The sequence below is a fragment of the Myotis yumanensis genome, unplaced genomic scaffold (genome assembly GCF_028538775.1).
Source record: "Myotis yumanensis isolate MYYU_CA2020_CCGP unplaced genomic scaffold, mMyoYum1.0.hap1 SCAF_6, whole genome shotgun sequence".
NCBI lineage: Eukaryota > Metazoa > Chordata > Mammalia > Chiroptera > Vespertilionidae > Myotis > Myotis yumanensis.
Window position 1 is genome coordinate 72,357,527 of NW_027223757.1, and position 23,659 is coordinate 72,381,185.

At 38.3% G+C, this 23,659-nt stretch overlaps 1 protein-coding gene across 2 annotated transcripts in view; it reads right to left on the reverse strand.

The window, feature by feature from the left end:
• PRIM2 (DNA primase subunit 2) overlaps nt 1-23,659 on the reverse strand; it is a 282,668-nt gene that overhangs the window by 101,370 nt on the left and 157,639 nt on the right. For both annotated transcript variants that reach the window (XM_070419340.1, XM_070419339.1), the window contains exon 8: nt 19,368-19,435. In XM_070419340.1, the coding sequence (XP_070275441.1) occupies nt 19,368-19,435 (68 nt within the window). The remainder of the gene's footprint in view (nt 1-19,367; nt 19,436-23,659) is intronic.

The following is a 23,659-nucleotide window of genomic DNA, read 5'->3' on the forward strand; positions in this document are numbered from 1 at the left end:
ATTCTACCAGGTCAGTAAAGATTCTTGCTGCTGAACAATATAAATATAGACACTCAAGAGGCTCTGTAGAAAGGCTGCTGTTCCTACAATCAATCAATTGTACTGACTAAACAATGGGAATGAATGATGAAGCAAAACTACAGTACTGCTGGGGATGCTGCAGCCACTGGCTAGGAGACTATTAGGAGTGTAGATTTCCCCTCCCTATCGTCCTTCCACAGGCTAAGAATGGCCTGAAAATTACAGAGAGAAAGATGAGTGGAATGCCAAGGAGTGATACAGAATGATCCCTTACCTGAAACACATCTTCCTGCCTCTGGTATATTTCTCCCTTAAGTAACAAGTTTCTGATAATGTATCATTAAATTATAACCATTCCTTTCATCACAGAGGTTCCATGGCATATAAAACTCATGCTTAGTTAAATCAACAGTTGCCATTTAATTAAATTTATTGGGGTGACATTGGTCAGTCAACATGAACACATAGGTTTCAGGTGTGGGTTTCTATGTTACAAGATCTGTATATTGCACTGTGTGCCCACCACCCAATGTCCAATCTCCTGTCATGATCTATTAGGACCCCCTTTAGTATAGAGCAAAACCAGATAATTGTGTCAATGAAATCCCAAAAATAAAAATGTGTTTCAGTTTCCAATATATCTTACAGTGGAGCAAAGAGGCAGCATGGCCAATGGAAACAGCAATGGGCTCGGTGTCCGAAGACCTGCCCTGGTTTTTGTTTTCTAAGTCACTAGCTGGCAAACCGGGGTGAGTCTCTTGACCGTCCTGTTTTGCATTAACCTCATCTGTAAAATGGCATTAATAATGCCAGGCATGCCCACTGCCAGGAATGCTGGTAATCAAGTGAAATAATATATTCAAAGTACTAATTAAAATCAGTGAATCATATTCCAGTACACAGAGCCATGGCAGCCTTGACCAATGAGTACAGAGAAAACAGGCTGGAAGGGGCGGGGGGGGGGGGGGGGGGGGGGGAAGGAGCGCAATCCTACAGAGGAACCCCCACCCAGTTGGGAGGTATGGGGCCACTCCAATGACCCATATGACCTTCAGCCTCGTAGTCTATAAAGTGAGTGTAATCCTCTAACAGGACTGTTCAGATCAACTGATTAAGAAATACAAAAGTCCTCTAAAAATGGTAAAACGATGTATGAACATGACTATAGTTATTGAGTAAATAGTGCCAGTGGTGAGCACAAGGAAGCTTCTCTCAGCCCAGATTAATGTAGTATACTAAGTACAAAGAGGAGATGTATAAAAAGGACCCACACATTTGCCTGAATGGTAGTGTAAATCCTATTCCTCCATACTTCGATAGAATAGGCAAAAGGGCTAAATTCCAAGGGGAAAAAGTAAAAAAGAAACAGAATGGTAGCAATGATTAGTGCAAAGACTTTAATGTGTATAAATAACTACCGAGAGGATATAAGGAAACTATATAGACATCATATTTCTAAAATTATTATTAATAGACAGGAAAATGGCCATCAGCCAACCCAGTGAGGACAAGCATGGAGCCCATGGGAAGGAAAATGACAGAGATGAAGATGTTAAGCTTCAGAATTAGGAAATAGACTTCTCCTCTACTTATGACCAGAAGGGATAACTTATGTTTTGGTCAGAAGAGTTGGTACGTCACTGCTATTTCATACATCTTTGAACTAGCTATGGATAGATGAGGCTTAGGTGGGGGGAATTTTTGGATATAACATACAAAGACAGGTCATGGAAAACATTGTATCCAATACTAAAGAACCATGAAAAGATTTTTCAGGCGAGAAGTCACATAATCAAGTTTACATTTGAGAAAGCAAGCAGAATGGAGGAACGACTGGAAAGGGCAATAGAAAATCAGTTGGCAGAATACCACAATACTCCAGACAAGAGAAGGTGAGATCCTAAATAAAGTAGTGCCCACAGATGAAGAAAGAAAGGCAATCAAGGTGGGGGTAGGTGGGAGGAAGGAACAAGTAATGCTGCCATAAAAGAATAAAAATCCTTAAGAACAATTCACATTAGCTCACGAAACTGGATCTTTGGCTTTTACTCAGAGGTGCCAAGGGATGTTACTAAATGAGACTCCTTACAGGTACCCAGGGGGTGAGGCACTTCCTACCACAAGCAGAGCTCAGTGTCAGCTTTACATCACACTTCTCCCGCATGAATGCAGCTGCTACATCAATGAACTGTCAAAATACAGTCTTATTTTCATGATTTAAAAAAAATCAATTTTATGAATGAGCATTTCTTATATTGGGGAAACACGGAAATAGTAATTTTTAACAGCAAAATCATTTCTACTTGGTTCAAGAGATAGAGAGATAGATACAAATATATATACATATATATATATATATAAACACATGTAAGACCAGCAGAAAATACTGTTTTCTGTCCATTTCAAATAATGTTATTTTGAGAAACATCCATTGTCACTTGTGTACAGTTTTTTAAAAAGAGGGATTCAGGAGGTATAAGTTTTCCTGCCTCTAACCTTTCAGAAAAGAATAAATTGAGATGTATCACAAGTTCCATTTTTTCAATACAGCAGGCCAACATATTTTAACGGGCCACAAAAATCCAATGATGTCATTAATCACTATTTTGCCAAATATACAGAGTAATAATCAGAGAAGCCTAAAAAAAAAATCAAGATATGAATTTAATTCTTAGTTTAGCCACTAATTGGCTATAAGTAAAAAAAAGACAAGTCAAACTATGCATCAGTCTGTTCATCCATAAATACAGTGGTAAAGGACTGCAGTGATATATGCATAATTCTCTATGCATAATTTGTCTTTTATTTGCCAGATAATCAGGTGAAAGGCACCAAAGGTGAGTGTTTCACAGAGTTTTCTCAAGTTACCAAAAAGCCAGAAAAGTAGTGAAAATAAAGATGTGTTCAGTGAATAGTCAATTACATTAGGGTTCTCTCTGAAGAGACTAGGCTGTAATTATTATAATGTACTTTTGCTAAAAGGTAATAATTATTACACTGTACCAGTAAAATTAACACCTTCACTACCCAAACAATGCTGTAAATGCATAAAACCCAGGATAAAAGTCATCAGAATGTCAGACTCTCTATAACAGACTTTTCCCCAGTTGCTGTCCTTATCTGGATATAACAGATTCTAATTACCAAGAAAACAACAAAACCAACCAAAATGTATTCAGGCGTCCCTGTTTGACTCCTGAATCGCTCAGCATACAATCATTAAGCACCTCTGTAACCAAGGAAGAGTCACAGAGTAGTGAAGAATCCAGAGATGATGCAGAAGTACATGTGAGGAGTGCCACCACATGTTCTAATGTCCCCGAGCCCAGAGAATAAGGTCGCTTCTAAAAGAAGGGTGGGGGGAGGACAGAGCAATGTGCAGCATTAGGTTCTTAAACAATGAAATGGCACTGAATAGAGTTACAAGCTTTAGAAAGCTACAGGCTACAGGATTCTAGACTGTTATTAGAATGCTTTGGAATGACTGACACCAGAGACTAGACTGAATAGAGAAGCCTGTTTAGCCAGAAAGGAGAGGTGACTTGGGGGACGAGCTGGGAAGGCTGAAATAAGATGACAATCAGTGAGAATGAGAGGCTGGGAGTAAAGTGGAAAAGCAGGAGATTACAGTCAGAAAATGACTTGAATTTGAAGGCTTGGAAGTAGGATGTGATGATCACATAAAAGTCAAAGGCCTGCTTGTTTTAGTATTTTTATCATTGTAGTTTAACAATTTCATAGGCATTAAACGTTCTTAAATTTTGACCAGGTTCATAAAAGTAAGTGGTTTGAGTTTATTAAGGTTGTTGTAGGGGTGTAAACATAAGCCTGTGATAAGGAGATGGCATTTTGGAATAATAAAAACAGACTATTTTTCTCAGAATCTGAAGAGTTAGCACATATCAGATAGGCAGAAAGAGAGAAGGAAAACCAAGGAAATTTCTAAAGCACAGTGTATAGATGAAGAAGTTGGGATAGATGGCATAAAAAAACAAATCACAAAAACAAGCAGCAGCAATGGGAGAACTCTGAAATTGGATACGTAGGTCCTGAAAGCCAGATTTGTAAACAAAACAAAAAAAACACAAAACAGTAAGATAAAATGCAAACTTTAAATCCTATCTCCTTTTGCAATAACTAGTGCTAAGCTGCCATTTTAATAAAAATTTGAGGCTTTGTCAAGTTTAAAGCCTTTAAAGACGTAAATGTATGCGTAATAGCAGTCTCTAAGAAAACAGAACTGTGCAGTTGTGGATAATGAACCCTGTGCTGACACTGAAGTAATTCAGTCTTTGTCCTTGATTATGTTTTTGTTTTGAGGAGCTGGTCCTAAGTTATCTAACCTACGCCGAGAGAGCTAGGAATACACAGAACATATAAAAGCATCTTCTTACTGCAGCATTTGTTCAATAAACTTACATGCAACTTAATTAAAACTCAGCCACATCTGAGGAACTTTTTTCTCCCAGATTATCTTGCTCATTAAACAGTAAGAGGTAAGCACAACTAGGTTTCAAATACAGCAAAATAAATAACAGTAAACAGAAAATGATAAGGCTAACAGCTTCAATATAGTATTAAAAACCAAAAGGAAAAGAAGACTTTCAAAATATCCATAACATATTTATGTAATCAAATTAAAACGATCCTATTTGAAATCCAATCAAATCAATCCAAAGGGGTGAGGAGGCTGAGGGATAACTGAGACAGGAAAGTGTAATTCATCACAGGCCCAGGGAACCAGAATTTTCCCCAAACATTACAACACAAACATCTAATTTACAGAATAAAAACACAGTGGCCATCTGAACAGGTAAATCTGAAACAGATATATCTGCACACGTTTGATCTGTGGATCACAAGGGAAAGGCAGAGCTACTCCTGGTCTTTGCAGAAACGACGGAAATTTAAGTCCTGTTCAATGCACCACAATATCAATAGGAGCACTTAGGTACTCGGCAGGGAATTGTTTTTGAGCAACTGAGAATTCAAAACAAAGGGAAGAAATCATGAGAAGGTGGATTTGTGGGTCTCACAGCAAGATTAGCTGGTTAAGAAAAAATAATAACCTTTTCATGCTGTGGCACTGATCCTCAGCAGATGGATCATCACACCTGGGCTGGAGAGTGGTAGCCCGAGCTCCACTACAGAAACATAAATGCCACAGGGTGTAACTGAGAAATGAGAGGGCATGGGTCAGCGTTTCAAGGGTGATTACTTCCCCAATCATCTCCTTTTCTGACCACTGAGGAAAATGTGAGGAAATAAGCAAGGAGCACAGGGATAATTGCAACAGTTTAGGAGTCAGCGGTAACTGTTCTTCATTTGCATAATTTTTTTCCAAGTCCAAGTGACCCAAGGCAATCCTGGAGGCAAGGCAGAATAAGGAAGTCAGACAGTGATTGAGAGCACAGGTTTCAGAATCCACTGGTCAGGGGTTGGCACACTCACTGTGTGACTTGGCAGAAACCTCTAAATCTTTTCCAGTGTGCTCACTGGCAAACAGGGATTAGAACCTCCCTCAAAGGGTTGTCTCCGGGACCAAAGCAGATGTCCATAAAAGAGTATTTTTTTACAGTATTTTTCACTCAAATTGCAATCATCATCATCACCTGAGCCTAAATTTATTGCATTTAAAGGTTTGGTTGTTTTTCTTTATTCTTAACATTTACCAGTTTCTTTCCTTGAATATTATGGGAGAAATGTATTTCTGTCCTACTTACTTTCTTTATACTATCACATAAAATATTTAATCTTGAAGTTGGAGGATTTAGGTGTCCCTGAATAACCTGATGACCGGAAAGGTTTTATCCACACTTATACTCTCAGGAAGTTTCCAAAGTACAAACATTCAACATCAAATATTTCAATCTCCATTTCCATCTCCATTTCAATGGAAGCCCATTTTGTAGAGCTGCACTGTCCAATACAGCAGCCACTAGCCAAATGTGACCACTGAGCACCTGAAACATAGCTTAGTCTGAATTCAGATATTCAATATATGTAAAGCATGCACTGGATTTCCAAGACTTAGGATGAAAAAAAAATAATGTACAACATTTCGTTAATGATTTTTTCATATCAATTACATCTTAAAGTGATCTTTGGGAAAGAAGTTAAATAAGATTAAAATTAATTTACTTAAATAATTTAAAATTACATACGTGGCCCACATTGGTGGTTCTCATTATGTTTCTACGGAACAGCACTGCTGTACAGGGAAGAGGACATAATGACACAAGACAATCACATGATTCTCAAGGACGAGGTATATCTGTAGAAGAGCCAACTGACCACCTGACTTCTGTTTGCCAAGTTACGATCAGGCTCTGCTAGTTGAAAGCAGAATATAAGCTGCAATTGAACCACTAAAGAAAGTGCCTCAAGTCTACTGCAAATATGCTTATTTTCACAGCATTTTACTTGGGAATCAAGTTTTAAACTTGAGCCACAGTTTGCCATGTATACTATTAGGGAAGCAATCTTGAATTCTTATTAGTTTGGAGGTAAACTGAATCGTTTCTTTGGGGGAAAATAAAGCTGTGACACATTTCTATTTGGGAATCTTTGGGGCAGCTTGGCCTGCCTCAACACCTAATTGCAATCGTCCACTCCTCTGTCATTTGCAAGAAGCCATGATAGGTGGGACAGGACTGTGGATGACAGCAAGACCCTGAGCCAGACTGGAAGGAATTCCTCTCCCATTCTTGGGGAGTGTCACTCTGCCACCCACCAGAGCAACAGATTCTGAGGCTCCCAAACAGTAACATATAAAACATATTTCCCTTCTTTGTCAAGAATTTCCCAGTACTCTTGAACCTAAGGAGGTTAAAACTATTTACTCCTTTCTATGTGGCAGGCTATAGTTTATCATATCTTAAAAACTAGTATAAAATAAAATAAAAAAAGCAGTGAAGAAAGTATCACAAGTAACCAAAACTGATCTCTGCATAAAGGAAACATATCTATTTGGAGCATTAAAAAGTAAACTAATACATCTTTCAAATGAGATGCAATCTCCTACATCATTCTATGAAAGAATGCAGAGCTCCAATACGGCCTTTCCACATAAAGCCAGGTGTAATCATGGCACAAACGGAAAAACAATTTCAGGAGGAGGAAACCAAGGTTTTGTGTATCACCCATATATCCACTTTTGCAATCACAATTTTACCCACTTTGGATGTTAAAAAAATACAAAACACACACACACAAAAAAACAGTCTGTCCACACGAGCTAGGCTATTCAGACATTTAGAAAGCACAATCCCTGCAGTTTGCATTTGTTGGGTGCGTAGGAAATCAGGGGAGCAGAAGTTACAATATATCATTTCCTGCTGTGAAGGATATCACAGGAACATTCACTCAACAGCTGTCAGTGCTGAAATTGAAATTACTTTCCTTTTACAACTAAACCTCTAGTAAATGGTATCTGACTTGTGTTGGCCCAGGTGATTTTCCCTGCAGTTATTCCAAATAAGAACACAATCAATAAAATTCTATTATAAATTGAATGTAAATTATTTTCCACAAGCATAAAGTCAGAAGTTGCATTTTTTAAAATCTCCCTAACAACTACCATCAGACAATATGCAGTGTGATAATCTATGTTTCTTTACAACTGGGACAAATTCTGATACCAAGAGGCTCACATATCCAATAAAAACCAGGATCATATGGGTTTCCGTATCAGGTAAGAACTATATTCAGCACACTTGCTACTTTTCTTTATCTAAGGTTGGCCTCGTCTTGCTCCAGGTGGTCCACACTTTCCTATTCATTCCAATTTCTAAACTGCACCAATCCAATGAACTGAAAGGAGTATCTCATTGTTCTATCAAAAACATCTGTACCTTACATTTGCCAAAAGTCATTGAACTGCACCTTTAAAATAAGTACAGTTTACAGTATATAAATTACACCTCAATAAAACTGATTTAAAAAAATAAAATACATACATATGTGCACGATGTATTCAAACTACAGACCTACAAAGGTATTTTCACTACACACATTTAAAGCCTCCAACAAATACCTCCATTTCATAAGTAAGCTTTGCATATTCCTTTGCATTCTTAGCATATATTCTAGTAGTTTAATGACTGCCTAACTGGGGGCTGTTTTTTATTTGCTTTTGACCCAGGATACTCAAATAATTACAATATGAGAGTGGTAATGAAAAATCGAGGAGAGTGGGGAGCAAGAAACAAAGTTCTAACATCCAGGAGAATTAATACATTAAATTGATGGGCATCTCATTCCCCCACAAATAATGTACAGTGTGGAGTGCTTCTGATCAGTTAGCCCAAGTTTATGATATTCTAGGATTACCTCCTCACATTTGCTCTCTAATACAGAACAGAATCAAGGACACGATGTCTTTAGGGTTTTGGTGGGGACTTGGAGAGGGAGAGAAATCAAACAAACAAATAAATAAAATAAATGAACAAATGAAGATCATTTTGGCTAGTGATGTTGCTTGTGAAGAAAACGGAGTTAGGTAATATCAAAGCACTGGGGGTGACTTCATATTGGGTATTTGGAGCAGACCTCCCTCCGTAAGATCTGGGAAGACACGCTCTTATACTCGTGGGATGACCATGCCTATGGGCCCCCTTTACACTGTATGTATGCAGTATGTCAAGGACCAAGGTAAGGTAGCTTAAGTAAAAACTGACTTTTTAATTTATTTTATATTATCTTTTATAGAACTATTTTCTAAATAGTTGTAAACAATTGAGGGAGCATTAAACCTTTATTGAGTCTTGGTAGTCTGTCTTTTCTCAGCCCAATTTATCAAATTTTGTTTGTTTTTACTCCGAGTGAATAAAGGTCAACTGTGTCAGGAACGCCAGGAAGTCTTCTTAGATTAAACATTTAGACTCTCGAGATTACCACAGGCCACACTTGGCATCTCCGAGAGATCCAGCACTCGAATCACAGCTGGCCGGCAGCTCGAAACTTCCCTAGTCTCTGGGGTTTCTTGCTACTGTCCTATCCTGACAGCTCATGTGCAAGGAGGCAAAATCCACACCAGCAAGGGCAAAAGCTGCCCTGGTGTAGGAGCCTCATGACTCTCAACAGCCACAGTTTCTAATGACACCTCCATAGGTATAACTTCCAGGGCCACCTCAGAGCTGGAACTCCGGAGTCCATTAATCTAAAAACCATTATTGTGGTTTTTAAATAAGAAAAAATATGATTATCTAAATGTATTTCAAGTATGACACAGGTCTATGCTATCTAATCAAGTACTCATTAGCTACCACTGGCTACTGAAATTTTAATTTTAATTAATTAAAACTTAAAAACACATTAGCCATATTTCAAGAGCTATGTGGTTACTGGCTGTTGGATGGAGTGGCACAGGTAAAGAACATTTCCATCAGCCTGGAAGGTTCCACTGCACAGCACTCAACAAGTTACCTTTCAGCTGCTAACCTGTCAGAGTAACTACCACAGTGCTTTCTCGGGCTTTTTAAGAAAGTTATTCCCTGTATCAGCAGCATTTTACATTTTGTTGGCACATTAGGCATAACACAGTATAAAATAACTAATTTTCTTTATTATGATCTAGAGGACAATCAATGTTTTAAAGAAATCCAATGAGTGAAGAATAGGAAACTAAAGATTTAAAAAAAAAAAAAAAACTGCTGAAAAGTATAATCACAGATTTTGCTTTCCAGGAAGACTGCCAGTATCCACATCCCAGAAATCCCTAAAGAAACTCTGGAGTCAGAAGGCTAACGGAAATCTAGAATGTCTAATTGGGGACAAGCTGCAAGAGTACCGTGACACATGAGGCCTCGTTATCGCCTGGATGCTGTGGTCCCAGAGTCATGTACCTCTATTATGCTAAATCATCATAATTTATTGTAATTGCTTGAGCTAAAATTCTTCTTTTCTGTGATCAGAAAGTCCTATAAGGGCACACGTAAATACATATCCCTAGAACATACACCATGTCTAGCACCAAGTAGGAGTTCCGTTAATATGTGTGAAATGAATGATAAATAAAATAAACACTTAGGAGGCTAAAAAGTTTGTGACCATATATTTACTAAATACCTCTCATACCAAAGTACCTCCATAAGTTGCAGCCACGACATACTAGTACAACTTCATTACAAAGTCTACTGCTTGCAAAGGTATATATTTGCCTTGGCTAGCTAGCCAGTCAAAGAGATAGGAAAGATTTTCCTGCCTTCTTTCTATGTCATTAACAAGAAAATCAGTTAACTTATTTATATTTCTGTGAAAATCATTTGTTAGCCCTTTCATTAACTCTAAAACATGTTAAGCTAGCAACATGAATTAAGATACCACAAAACTCTAGGGAAATTTAAGAGTGGTGGTTTACTTGAAAAACTGAAGAAAAGTGATGCAACAATCTGTTTTAAACACCCCAGAAGAAAACCCTCCCTGTTAAGCAGATCAATGGCCCTTTAAAAATGTCCACACTAATCCCTGGAACCTGTGAATATGTTAGGTCACATGGCAAAAGGGACTGTGCAGATGTGATTAAGATTAAGGACCTTGAGACAGGAGATTATCCAGGATATTCATGTGGATCAATCTAATCGCATGAGCCTGACAGCAGAAAACGTTCCCCGGTGGAAGCAGAGCGATATAGCAGAAGGGGAGGTCAGAGAGATTCGGAGCATGAGGAGGACTGATGCTCCGTTGCTGCTCTGAGAGGGAACCCACGTGCATGGGAAGCACGGAAGGAATGTGGGCAGCCTCTCGGGGCAAAGATGGTTCCTGTGTGACAGCCAGCAAGGAAATAGGAACTCAGTCCTACAACTGCAAGGAACTAAAATCAGCCAATAACATGAATGAGCCTGGGAACAGATTCTTCCTGAGTCTCCAGTAAGGACCACAGCCCTGCTGACATTCTGAGTTTAGCTCAGTGAGACCCATGTCAGATGTCTAGCCTACAGAACTGTATGGAAATAAATTAGTGTTGTTTTACTCCACTAAATCGTGGTCACTTCTTATGACTCTAACAGAAGATTCCAATCTAGATGCACTAATAAGGTTTAAATTTCAGCTTCCTGATTCCGTATTTTTCAAGTCACTGGTTCACTTGTTAAAAACTCGGCCACCTTCTCACCTGGGCAACATGACACCATTAGAATAATGAGCTATCTTGGCCCTACCCAGTTTGGCTCAGTGAATAGAGCATCGGCCTGCGGACCCAAGGGTCCTAAGTTCGATTATGGTCAAGGGCATGTACTTCCGTTGCAGGCTCCTCCCTGGCCCGGGCCCTGTTCAGGAGTGCAGGAGGCAACCAATCGATGTGTTTCTATCATATCGATGTTTCTCTCTGTCTTTCCCTCACTCTTCCTCTCTCTCTAAAAAAAAAAAAAGGCAATGAAAGAAAAAAAAATAAAGTCTTTGATGATTGTTTTTTTTAAAAGAATCATGAACTCTCTTGTATCTTCAAAGCCATGCATCACCTAGTTTGCTGCTGCTCTTTGTTCTTATCTCCATTTGCTGGAAAACATCTATGCTACAATTTTTCTTCACAGGTTTAATTCAACCAAAGAAGCCTAAATACCCAATAAAATGGGAATGGCTAAGTAGAAGTAGATCTATCCATTCTCAGCTGAATATTATAAAGTCACTTATAATTAAAGCCATGAAAACCAATTTTTTACTTTATTACATAGTTATGATATATTAAGTAAAAAAAAGTTTTTAAAAGTTTACCCACTTTAATTATAATTACATAAAATATACATAGAGATTACAACAAATGCCTAGCAGCAGTTGTATTAGTGAGGTAGGATTCGTTTCTTCTATTTTTTCAATTTTACATATTGTGCCTGTAAATTTTATCAGAAACAATAACATGATGTGTTTCTATCATATCGATGTTAACATAATGTAACATGTTACATTAAATTGGTAACAAAATCACATATAGGTACTACCTCTCATGAAAGATTTCCCCTCTCTCTCTTTACATGATTAAGCTGGAGCATTAATGCAGGGCAGCTTTGTGGGGTGGGGCAGGTGTGTGTGTGTGTGTGTGTGTGGGTGTGTGTGTGTGTGTGTGTTAGAATACAGGTGTAAACGTCTCAAATTAAGGGGCAACATCTATCAACTCCTTTGTACTTAATCAGAGTATACATATAGTGCCCTTAACACAATGGGTTGATTTTAACAAACTGCTGACTCTTGACAAGTACATCTCTAAGAAGGCATGCACATTTTCCATACAGATGCGGGAGGGGGGGGGAGTAATTCAAAGACAATAAATAATGGAAAAATATATTATTTCTAATGTATTAATATAAGTTACCTGAAAAACCCTCACAATGATCACGCTTGTTATTGCTGCACATGGAAAAATAAATGGTTTGAAGGGACTGCCAAAAGGCTGGACACAGGTGATGAGGAAGAGCTGACAAACACCCGAAGCCTGTGGACCATGTTAACTAGGCTTTCATTTCAGCCCTCAATCGGTGGAAGCCCCTGTCTACTGAACCTTTTTCTCGCACAGGAATGCCCACATGATTTTCTGATTTCAAAATGAGCACTAATTCAAAAAGAGAATATTGAGAACTGTACCACTATGGATACTGGCAAAAGCTTTCTTACAGAGGTTTCATTTCTGATAAAAAAAAAATCTTTCAGAGCATATTCTTTACAGGAATAGAAAGAAACGTGTACATATTAACCAAATGTACTGCATTAGAAAAACAGTCACAAAAACAGTCTGTAATAACATAATACCTACTGAATGAAGATGCTTTCATCATTTTTAATGATTTTAAATTAAAGGTCAATATAAACATCTGCTTACAAATTCAGGATGCATCACAAGTTAATCCATGCAAAACAGTCCATGTATTTACTATGGGCAATCCTTCTCATTGCTAGTTTGTTTTAACCTTTATTTCCACTTCATTGTTGGGCTAAAACGTGCTAATATAATTAGGAGAAATAGTATAACAAATACATGTTTTTGAAATTATTCTTTAATTAAGGAGAAAAAAATAAATAAAAGCAACAATTAAAGTGACTTCTATCCCCCCTTCATTTCATACCTTGAGGCAGAGGTGTGAGGAGGGCTGCGTCACTATGGGAAATGGTGTTATTTTTAAGGGAAGAAATCTTAATCACACAATTGAAATTATCACATGTGGAATGTAGGCTGCAAGTTTTCCTCTCTAGTCTCACCTGATTATACCTGGCATTTGTAAGTGATGTAATACATAAAAATAATAATCTTTAACATACACCTTGAGAGTCTAATACCATTATATAAAAAGTATCTGGGGATATCCTCGTTAAGGTAGCAAAGATATCTATGAACAATAAACTTCTACACTCACAGAAACATATCCCAACACCTTTATCTATCTCTACATTAAAAAATCAGCACACTATACAGTTCATCCTAGAAAATGCAGTGAGAATGACAATAAAGTCACACTGAGATGCAGGCTCATTAATAACATATCTAATTATATGTGACTTGAAAGCAGAAACAATGGTTTACACAAATTCTCTCTGGTACTTCAGAATTTAACCTTTTGGGGTAAGTCTAAGCAAGTTTATTTTTTCCAATGGAGAAGTTCTTGGCATAAATTTTCAAAAGTAGTCAAGTCTTATAAAATAATCCATGCATCTCTTTTGAGAAAGTGTAGTTCATTTGAAAAATCAGATTTTAACATGAACTTCCTGAGACTCCATCAACAAACTTTAAAATAGGGATGCCAAAACCGGTTTGGCTCAGTGGATAGAGCGTCGGCCTGCAGACTGAAAGGTCCCAGGTTCGATTCCGGTCAAGGGCATGTACCTGGGTTGCAGGCACATCCCCAGTAGGAGATGTGCAGGAGGCAGCTGATCGATGTTTCTCTCTCATCGATGTTTCTAACTCTCTATCTCTCTCCCTTCCTCTCTGTAAAAAATCAATAAAATATATTTTTAAAAATAAATAAATAAATAAATAAAATAAAATAAAATAGGGATGATGATAAATTACCATCTATTGCCCTCACTGGGTTTTTCTGAATATAAACTAAAATACTTTGTACACTCTTGCCAGTTTGACTTCTTGGTCCCATCTCCTTTTACCTCTTCTAGCAAATTCCCTCTTCAACTATTTCATCTTACTCTCAGAGACACCATTTTCTATTTAATCTATAGCTCATCTTTCCAATCTTAAGGAAAAATAAACCACTTCTCCAACCATGAAGCTCATTGAAAGAGGATATAAGTCCTCTTACCTACCCTGCTCTACCAAGAGTAGCCTACACGCCCTGTGTCGTCACAGCCTCGATTCTCATTTACTCCTGGACTCCTCAAGGGAATCAGACTTGCCTCTGTACCATCACAATGTTGTGGCTAAGCCACCAGTGGCTCCCGTGTGCCTAATCCAACTGACATCATGTAGTTCTGACCTGACTCTCCTAGGGCATTTGACAGTGTTTACCTTTCCTTTTTTAAATCTTTCCCTTAGTATTTTTGACACCACTATCCCTTGCTATGTTCCTGTCTCCAAGATTCCTCCCTGGTATTTCTACTGGGTTTTCTCTTTTAACTCGTCTCTTCCTTCCATTGCTGCCCATCACAAGTCACTTAAACACTGGTATTCTATGGGTTCCATTCAGAGACACTTCCCCTTTGCTTGTCACTCTATACTCTCTCCCTCAGTGAGGTCAACCATTCCCGATTTTAACCAGCACCCCTATACTGATGGTTAGCAAATGTCTCTCTCTGGTATAAACCGAATTCTTAAACTATCCTATATAATAAAAGGCTAATATGCAAATCGACTGAAGGCGGAATGACCAGTCACTATAATGTGCACTGACTACCGGGGGGCAAGACACTCAACGCAGGAACTGCCCCTGTTGGTCAGTGCACTCCCACAGGGGGAGCACCATTTATCCAGAAGCTGGCCTCATGGCTGGTGAGCGCAGTGGCGGTGGTGGGAACTTCTCCCACCTCCATGGCAGCACTAAGGATGTCTGACTGCCGGCTTTGGCCCGTTCTGGGGAGCGGGCCTAAGGTGGCAGTTGGACATTCCCTGAGGGAATGTAAGAGGGTGCAGGCTGGGCTGAGGGACACCCCCAGAGTGCATGAATTTCGTGCACCGGGCCTCTAGTGGTTTATATTCAGCTACTTACTAAACATCCCCTGCCCCCCACATATGCTCCACAGGCAACTCAAGTTTAAAATGTCTGAAACTACTAAATTTATCATCTCAGCAGTCACATACCTTCCCTAATCCCTTGTCTTCCTTTATTCTCCTTCTTAGTTAAGACAACATCATCACCCAAGTGAGATGAAAGTTCAGGCCAATCTGCATACCCACTGGGAGACACTGCAGTGCTAGGAGTATGGAATCCTAAACCAGGAAGTTATAGCCCCATTGCTTATGGAAATAATTCCAGGAGGACATAGTTCAATTAATAAAATTAAGTGCTTTTGCTTAATTATTAATAGAAATGTTTACAAACTTTGTAATGTGTTTAAGTGTCTATCTTTCAAATAAAATCAAAACTGTAAATTCCGTGAGAACGGAAATTGTCTACTTTTTAAATTCCAACCAAATAATAGGCTCGCTTTTACTGATGAATGGATGGATGCTACTAATGAATAAAATTAAGCTTGTATTTCCGTAAGATATTAAAGCCAAGTGTTTTCTGTGCTTAATTTAACTTTTGACTAGAGAACTATTGTCTCTACATTCTGGAAATAATATATATTATTAAGCAATATCGAAGATTTTTAGGGTGGCAAAATGTTATATCTTTGAGCCTTTAAATCCTGTAAAATTATTTGAGAATTTCTCTGTATTGCTACTTCAATTTTTACAGGTATTTGTACTATCATCCTAAATTAGTTTTATTGACAAATTTAATTAAAATGCTATTCATCATTCCACTTTGATCATTAGAGCACTGAACAAAATTAGATCTAATAATGATTTGAGTCTCAACCTCCTGTCCATCCCCTCTAGGTAACATTAAACATTACAGTTCATGCAAATCAATGATGATTATTTTTCCCTAACAAGATTATCATTAGAATTTCTCAAACCAAATAGTGTGCATTCCTATTTTGACCTAAGCAAAAGGAAGGTAAAAGAAAAACACTATATTCAGACAGCTGAAAGAGACAATTCAACATGATTGAAAGCCATATCACAAGGTTACTTTGTACAACAGGTAATGTCAAACTATGCACATCAACTGTCACCCTCCATACAGATGTCTCTGACATGGTAATAAAATGAGAAACCATTTGGTTTAATAATAATAAAAAAGCAACACCAGTTGGTGCATATTACATGTAGCATCTAGCCCTGGTTGCCTAGCAACCAGTCCTGAGTGAACTGCATGGAGAATGAACGCCCAAACGAATGTACAGTTTGTGCAAGTTTCAAGGACTCAAAGAGACATGTCAGTAGTTAATCTAAATTCTAGTTGACAATTACCATACTGAGGTGGAGGCAGGAAAATCCATCATTATCGCACAGAATTGAGCATTAACTAGAGGTACGATTCAGCCCTTTTAGGTTTATACCTTCTATATCAGTGGTTTTATAGGAAATGCTGTGACTTATAAATTATAAAACTATGCATAAGTAAAAGCAAAACATTAATGCTAAAAGGCACATTCATTCACTCAACAAAACACATATTAAATGCCTATCGTGTCCCAGCCACTGGAAACACAAATAGGAAAGTCACTTCCCAAGCTCTCAAGCAGTTCATTTTAACCAAGTAATCAGACAAGTAAACAGACAATTACAACATCATAAATTCTGTAATACAGATATACTAGTAGCCATGGGGTATTGTGGAAATACATATAAAGAACATCAAATGCTAACTTAGGGGAAGGGGATGGGGACTAAATAGGGACACGAGCCAAGTCTTAAAGGACAAGCAAAAGTTAGTCAAATTATAAAAGTGGCGAAGGGGAGGGAATATTCCAGGCAGAAGGAAAATATTTACAAGGGCACAAAGGTGAGTAAGAGTGTGCTGTCTTAGAAAAACTTCAAGGCATTTAGTGGCACTAGAAGTTGGGGTACTGGTACTAAACGAAGAGTCCAAAGAAACAAGCCAGGCTCCTTCCAGAAGAACCTCATAGGTCAGGCTAAGAAGTTCAGATTTCATCCAAAATGAAACTGAGGAGATAGAACGGTTTTAAGCCAAGGAATAATATAATCACTCTGGCGCTGATGTGATATATTTTAGAGAAAGCAAAACTGGTGTCAAGGAGAATAGATAAGAAGCTACTATAGGAAGACAGATACTGGGGAGATAAAATCATCAACAGATTAGAACAAGCAGGAAGAGGGGGTTAGGGAGGTGACTCAAACATGATTCCCTACTACAATGCTCTAGAAAATTTAACAACTAGGTATAATATTTATGATACTCAGCCCTGATAAAATGTTAGTCTGACCACCACAATCCCCCCAAAAAACAGTTATACAGAATGAAAAGTATCTGTCTGAAAAGGAAAAGCTACTAGAGAGAAGGATAGGAGAGGAAGAAAAAGGGGAAGGGAGGGAAGGAGAAAAAATAAAGAACACTAAAAGATACTGGAAATTAGTAACCATCCAAATTTATAAATGAGAAATGGCATTCTCAGTTTTAAAAGAATAAAGAGAGCCCTAACCGGTTTGGCTCAGTGGACAGAGCGTCAGCCTGCAGACTCAAGGGTCCCACGTTCGATTCCAGTCAAGGGCATGCACCTTGGTTGCGGGCACATCCCCAGTAGGGAGTGTGCAGGAGGCAGCTGATCGATGTTTCTCTCTCATCGATGTTTCTAACTCTCTATCCCTCTCCCTTCCTCTCTGTAAAAAATCAATAAAATATATATTTTTTTAAAAGAATAAAGAGAAAACACTACTGGTGCTTGGCTACATAAAACTTGAAAATGTAGGTATGCTGGATAATGCAACATAATAAAAAATTTGCAGAAAAATAAAGTTTGTAACAAATACAATGAAGAGATAATATCCTTTATATCTAAAGTACTTAAAGTCAAATAAAAATCAAGAGATACTATCAATAAATGGGGCAAAAATAAATAGTTAATCCCACCCCAAAATAAAAGTTTTAAGATGATAATGTTTTAAAATTATTAATAATAAATGAAATGTACATGATCACAATAGTATCTCTATGATTAACTATTAAGTTAGCAATGTTTTGGCTGCCCCAACTAGTTTAGGGTACAGCAACATGGGCAATCTGGTACAATATGAAAGTACCACCTATACAAGCAGAATAGGTGTGTGTTTTTAAAGAATGAGTTTGGTTTTTTTAATCTTTATTGTTTAAAGGTTTTTTTTAACTTGTTTTTGTTGATTTTTCAGAGAGAGAGGAAGGGAAAGGGAAAGACAGAAACATCGATCAGCTGCCTCCTACACACCCTACCAGGGATTGTGCCCTGAGAATTGAGCCAGCAACCTTTCAGTACATGGGATGACACCCAACCAACTAAGCCACACTGGAAAGGGCTAGAATAAGGTTTTTGAAAAAAACAAAACAAAAAAATATATACTTAAGACTTTAAAATGGTTCATATGGTTTGACAAAGTAATTCTGCCTCTGAAAATCTATATTAAAGAAATGGTCAAAAACACAAATAAAGGTATACATATGACATTTTTTATGCTAATGAAAAGAATTGGAAATTGTCTAAATGCCCCCCCTAAGGGAGATAAATACACTACAGTACATCAATACAAGAAAACTTCATGCAGTCACTAAAAAATACGTTTTTGGAGAGATTCAAGTAACTAAAAAAGTCTTAAAATGTTTATTTTAAAAGGAAAAAACAGCAAATTATACAAAAGTATAATTTCAACACTGGGTTTTAAAACATTATAAAAGAATTATTCTGAGTAGTACTGATGGGTTTTCTCTTTACCCTCTTGTATTTTCTAAGTTTGTGTTACTGTTTTTAAATTAAGATACATTTTTGTTGTATTTGGAAAGCAAATCCCTATTTCTTCTATCCCCCATAAAATATGTGGGGGTCTGAAAGTATGTGTTGGCCTTGTATTTAAGTAAATAGCTCATTCCTTTGTGATTTTCTTGTAGCTGGTCATCCCTACTCATTTTAACTTAAACTTACCAACTAGTTCTATATCCTTTTATTAAATTAAAGGAGCTTTCTATAGTACCTAAAAGTCAAGAGTAGCAAGTGTATTGTATTGAAAATTCAACTTAAATCAATAAATTAAGCCAAGAAAAGAATGAAGCTTTTGGGAACTGAAGGGGTTTCACCTACTCTAATATGCTTTACTCACTGTAATGCCCTCTCATTTACTAGTATAAGCATGACAGGGCGGCGCCCTCATTTACCTGAGGTGGTTAAGCAGAGGCTGTAGTCTCTCATCGGACTGCACAGCAGGCAAGGACCGGGCTGTTAACTAGAAGCAGAGAACAGGGTTAGTCAGAACAGCAAAGGCCAAATATAAACACGTCTGAACACTGGATGCAAAATAGGGGTGGGGAGACAGAGGGAGACGGAGCACTTAAAATGTAAGGACCTTTTTCTTTTTTAAAATCGGAGAATTGTATAGAAAGCTGATACATTATGTAACTCAAGCAAGCTCTATGGTTCTAAGTTTGTAGGGTATGTCATTGAGTTTACAAGTAAAGAAAAAGGAGATAAAACAAAGACTATCATTGGAGTTCATGAAAAGGCCTCTAGTCATGAAAATATTATCTTGGTAAATAAAAATGGAAAAACTCCTAAATTTATAGCAACCAATCTTGTAGCACTGAACCCTGGGATGATGAAAAAATGGGGGAGAGAGACATTCATTTCTAGCTAAGCCACTGTGAAATTGGTTACGTGCAGAAGCACACATGCTACCATCCATTCCTCCGTTTTGACAACCACATTACTAAAGGAATCTAAGAATAGCTTTTAAACAGAAAAAAAGGCAACTCAAAATATTTAATGTTGACATACGATGCCAAATTGTCCTAGGAGACAAAATGTGAGAGCCAAAGCCTTATTCTTAAACGCTGTACATCAGGTTCACAGTAGAATCACGGACTGTGAGCCTCTGGTGGACTTCTTTGCAATATTATTAAGTATATCTCTGCCGATATCCATTTTTCTCTCCATTCTTAAAAAGGTCATCTTGTGCTATAAGAATTTGACCCAAAGAAATTAAAAATATTCACCTAAAGTAATTAGATAGCTTGAAGTAACCTTAATAAAATACCAAAACAAAAATAAAAGATAAATTTCTTCTGGATTCAATTGCCAAAATAGTTCTTGTATTCTACTAACAAATCACTTGACAATTCACGAAAGAGAACTTTCATTTAGACAAGCAACAAACTGAAAGATATACTTTGGTTTTATATAGGGTGTCTGTACTCTATAACTATTTCATACATTAATTAAAATGATCTAAAAACAGACATTTAATTCATCAAGCCCAATTTTCAATATTATGCAAATAAAATAAAACCATGCCCTTTAAAACATCTAATAAATACAATGTTGATCAAAATGCCACATGTGAAGTTATTTTTATTAAATCATATCTAATAACAATACTGAAGAAATATTCCCAATTTTATGCAAGTCAGCAAAGTTATAGACTAATTTAAAATACAATTAAGTCAGACAATTAGTCAACTGTGATTGTAGCACAACCAAAAGATTCTCAGTATCCCTAAGAAATTTTATAAAATGTTATCAAGGTTTTACAAACAAAACACTTTCATATACCCTATACCTGCTAATGTCAAATCCCTTTACAAAATGTCATTTTCATTGTTTAAGAAATTTCATGTCTCAGAACCAATGCTATACTCTGAAAAGATTAAAATAATTTATCTAGATATTTCAAAAGTCAATTTTCTGAAAACAGATGGAACACACAGACTAGGGGGTTTTTAGTTATTTCTGTCAATCTATATAGCATGCTTTCTAATCAAACCATCTTTTCTAAATGAAAACAAATGAATAAAAACACCTCAGTAATAGCAAACTATCTTTAAGTGTCTGCTCCATAGGAAATTTTTCTCAACTCACTCCTATCTTATTCTCAGCCTTCATTTCCTTTTTCCTAAACTACACGTCTCCATCCCACTATTGTTTCTGCTTCCAAATGTGCCTCTTCCCTAATTTATTCTCCACACCAAGGCCAGACTGAAATGTTCAAAATGCAAGTTAACCACTCCCCTAATTAAAACCATTTAATAATTCCCTTAGGCTCCCAGGCTAAAGTCTGTTCTTTCATCAGACATTCTCCTGGAATACTCCCTTGGGCCACATTGTGGAAACACTGGGCACAGGATGAGTATGACCGACGGTCCACTTCTGCCCACTCCACCAGACAAGCCGGGAGCCAAGGGCATACCGAGAGGAAACTTGCCATGACTCCAGCTTCTGGAACACATGTGCACAACAACGGATTCCCTCTCTACTCCCTCCCCAACCCACAACGTATTGTCAAGTTTGAATCACTGACAAGAAGAATTCCTAAACCGTGGGTCAATGCTCTGAGTAAAATAATTTCAAGGGAGATTTTTAGTTTTACAAAAGCATTGCTTTCAACTTTTAAAACAGTATTTTCAGAAAGAGCACATCTCTTCATGTTAAGGAGATGAGTTATAAAGCTTGCATTCCACAGCTCTCAGAGGCAAAGCCATCGGCTGACCTTTTGCTCGCTCCATCGCTTCTCCCGAAAGTCTCTCTGAGCCCAACCAGTTACTACTCGTTCCACTGGACTCTTAGGGGCACCACAGCCCTAGCTTTTGCAACGTAACAAGTGTTCAATAAATACTTATTAAATGTGTGACAAATCAAAAAACTCGCACTGTGTAATTCTATTCACTGATGAAAACAAAAGTACATCTACATTTCATAGTTAAAGTGTTTCCAATTCCTGCTTTGAGCAAAACTAAATCCAAATCAAAACTAAACTAAATCACCATTGTCAGCCTTCCAAGAAAGCAATACACTATCATAACGAGATTTTCAGCTTTAAGGACTTTATTCTACACACCAACATGAATAACTGCCTAGTTGAAATAGACTTTGGTTTCCACGTTTTAGTTGTTTGTTTTTTCTAAAACAACAATGTCCGTGACATATAAATCACCAAGAATGAAAGAGAAAGATCTATCCTAGTTAACATCTGCAAAACCTTAATGGGTTGTTTGAGTTAAGGAACCATAATAAAGTCGGCATAATTTATGTTCATTTCTTATGGTTGAGAGGTCAGAGGTGAGCTGTTAAGATGTCCTTTCATTATTAAGAATACTAGAGGCCCAGTGCACAAATTTCGTGCACAGGGCAGTAGAATGGGGGCCCTCAGCCCAGTTTGCACCCTCTCGCAATCTGGGACCCCTCAGGGGATGTAGCAGTGCACCAAGTGGCAGGCAGCCAGGGAGGAACCCAACCCACTGTGCCTGCTGCCGCCACTCAGTAGTGCTGCCACGGAGTCGGGAGAGGCTTCCACCATCGCAGCTGCACTCACCAGCCATGAGCCTGGCTTCTGGCTGAGTGGCACTCCCCCTGTGGGAGCGCACTGACCAGGGAGCAGCTCCTGTGTTGAGCATCTGCCCCGTGGTGGTCAGTGTGTATCATAGCGACTGGTTGACCAGTCGTTCCATCATAAAGGTCGCTTAGGCTTTTATATATATAGACTAGAGGCCTGGTTCACAAAAACTCGTGCACTATGGGGGATCCCTCAGCCCAGCCTGCACCCTCTCACAGTCCAGGACCCCTTGGGGAATGTTCACCTGCCAGCTTAGGCCCACTCCCCAGGGAATCAGGCTTAAGCTGGCAGTCAGACATCCCTCTGGCAGCCCAGGAGCCCTTGGGGGATGTCTGACTGTGACTTAGGGGAGTGGGCCTAAGCCACAGTCGGACATCCTTAGCACTGCCAACGAGGTCGGAGAGGCTCCCGCCACTGCCACCATGCTCACAGCTGTCAGCCCGGCTTGTGGCTGAGCGGAGCTCCCCTTGTGGGGGAGCACACTGACCATCAGGGGGCAGCTCCTGCGTTGAGTGTCTGCCCCCTGGTGGTCAGTGCGCATCATAGCGACCCGTCATTCCTGGCTGTTCCCATTAGGGTCAATTTGCATATTTCCCTTTTATTATATAAAAATATGTAGCACACTGCATTAACTAATGCAAGGTTTGTTCCGTATAACAGATTACTAATTCTTAAACAAATCTCATCTTAAAGATTAGTATCATTGGTGAATCATGCAGTTCGCCATATATTTGGGGAAAAATAATAATGCATTTTGCCAACTAATGATTCTCCTTTTATTGCCAATAGATTTAAAAGCACATAAAAACAAGATCTGGGAGGGTCTGGGCCAACCCTGTCGTATTACCCTGAGGAAACTGGGTTCTTCAGATCATGAGCAGCTACTGCAGCCACTGAGACCGGGCCCCACAGCACAGGGCACTTTGCAGGGCAGCAATGCAGCTGTCCGTATATGCACCAGGCAAAGGCCTTTGCTTCATCACAGCGCGCTTCTGTCTCTTCTTAGTCCTTTCACTTTTCACACAGGGCAGTGCCCTTCAAGAGTCACAAACCCTTGGATTTTGTTTTAAAGATTCCCAAATTTCTGCATTGAAGGTTCCTGCACACCATTTGGGATTTGACTCA